The 860-nt window shown below is 74.0% G+C and overlaps 1 protein-coding gene across 1 annotated transcript in view; it reads right to left on the reverse strand.

Annotated features, from left to right (window-relative positions):
- Positions 1 to 355: 355 nt before the first annotated feature.
- Positions 356 to 860, reverse strand: part of MNEG_12559 (putative Exportin-1) — a gene marked incomplete at both ends in the record, with an annotated part of 2,943 nt that continues 2,438 nt past the window's right edge. The window contains one exon of the mRNA XM_014038968.1: positions 356 to 511. Within this exon, the coding sequence (XP_013894422.1) occupies positions 356 to 511 (156 nt within the window). The remainder of the gene's footprint in view (positions 512 to 860) is intronic.

Below are 860 nucleotides of genomic sequence, written 5' to 3' on the forward strand. Positions count from 1 at the left end.
GCGCGGGGGCGCCGAGGTCACAAGGGCAGGCGTCACAGAGGTGCGGCGCACCTCCGTGAGGCACTGCAGCGCTACGTTGCGGAAGGGCGCCTGCGGGAACAGCCCCAGCAGCAGCTGCACCATGTTGCTCTCAAAGATGTACCTGCAGGGCGGGTGAGGGGGTGTCGCACGGGTGGATGCTTCACGGCCCGGCCGAGAGGGCGCCCGAGGCCCGCGGCGACGCTGCGTCGGCTGCCTGCGGCTAAGCCAGCATAAGCTGCTCGCCCAGCCGGCGGCGCGGTTTCCACGAATAGGCCGACGGCACTGTCAAAAGCCGCGATTGCCCCCGAGCGCGGCGATGTGCCGGCGGCGCCGCTCACCCGACCGGCACCCAGGACAGGTAGGCGTGCAGCGCCGTGAGCGTCGCGCGCACGAGCGACTCCTTGCGCGTGTTGAGCAGCACGAAAGTGCAGAGCTCGTGGATCATGCGGAACTGCGCGTTGAGCGTGTGCTTCAGGTGGCGCGTCTTGTCCTGCAGGGGCGGCCCGGCAGAGACGGACGGCGGGGGCGCGGGGGCGCCAGGCGGGGGGAAGGGTCGGCGCAAATCGGGTGAAGACCCGCGGCGAGGTGGGGAGGACGCCGCGGCGCCGCCAGGCTTGCGGCCGGCGTCCGAGCGCGGCGGCCCGTCCAGCCGACGCGGCATGCACACGCCTGCCGGCGCCGGCCGGGCTGCCGTCCTCGAGCCCGCGGCGGCCACCGCTGCAGCATCGGCGCCCCGCCACCCATGCTCCCCCCCCAAAAAATGCCGCCCGCTCAGCCCGCCCGCCCTGGCCACCCCCACATTGCCGCCGCCCCGCTGCCGCCGCCCCTCTCACCTGCGT

The sequence above is a fragment of the Monoraphidium neglectum genome (assembly GCF_000611645.1).
Source record: "Monoraphidium neglectum strain SAG 48.87 unplaced genomic scaffold scaffold03306, whole genome shotgun sequence".
In the NCBI taxonomy this organism is placed as follows: domain Eukaryota; kingdom Viridiplantae; phylum Chlorophyta; class Chlorophyceae; order Sphaeropleales; family Selenastraceae; genus Monoraphidium; species Monoraphidium neglectum.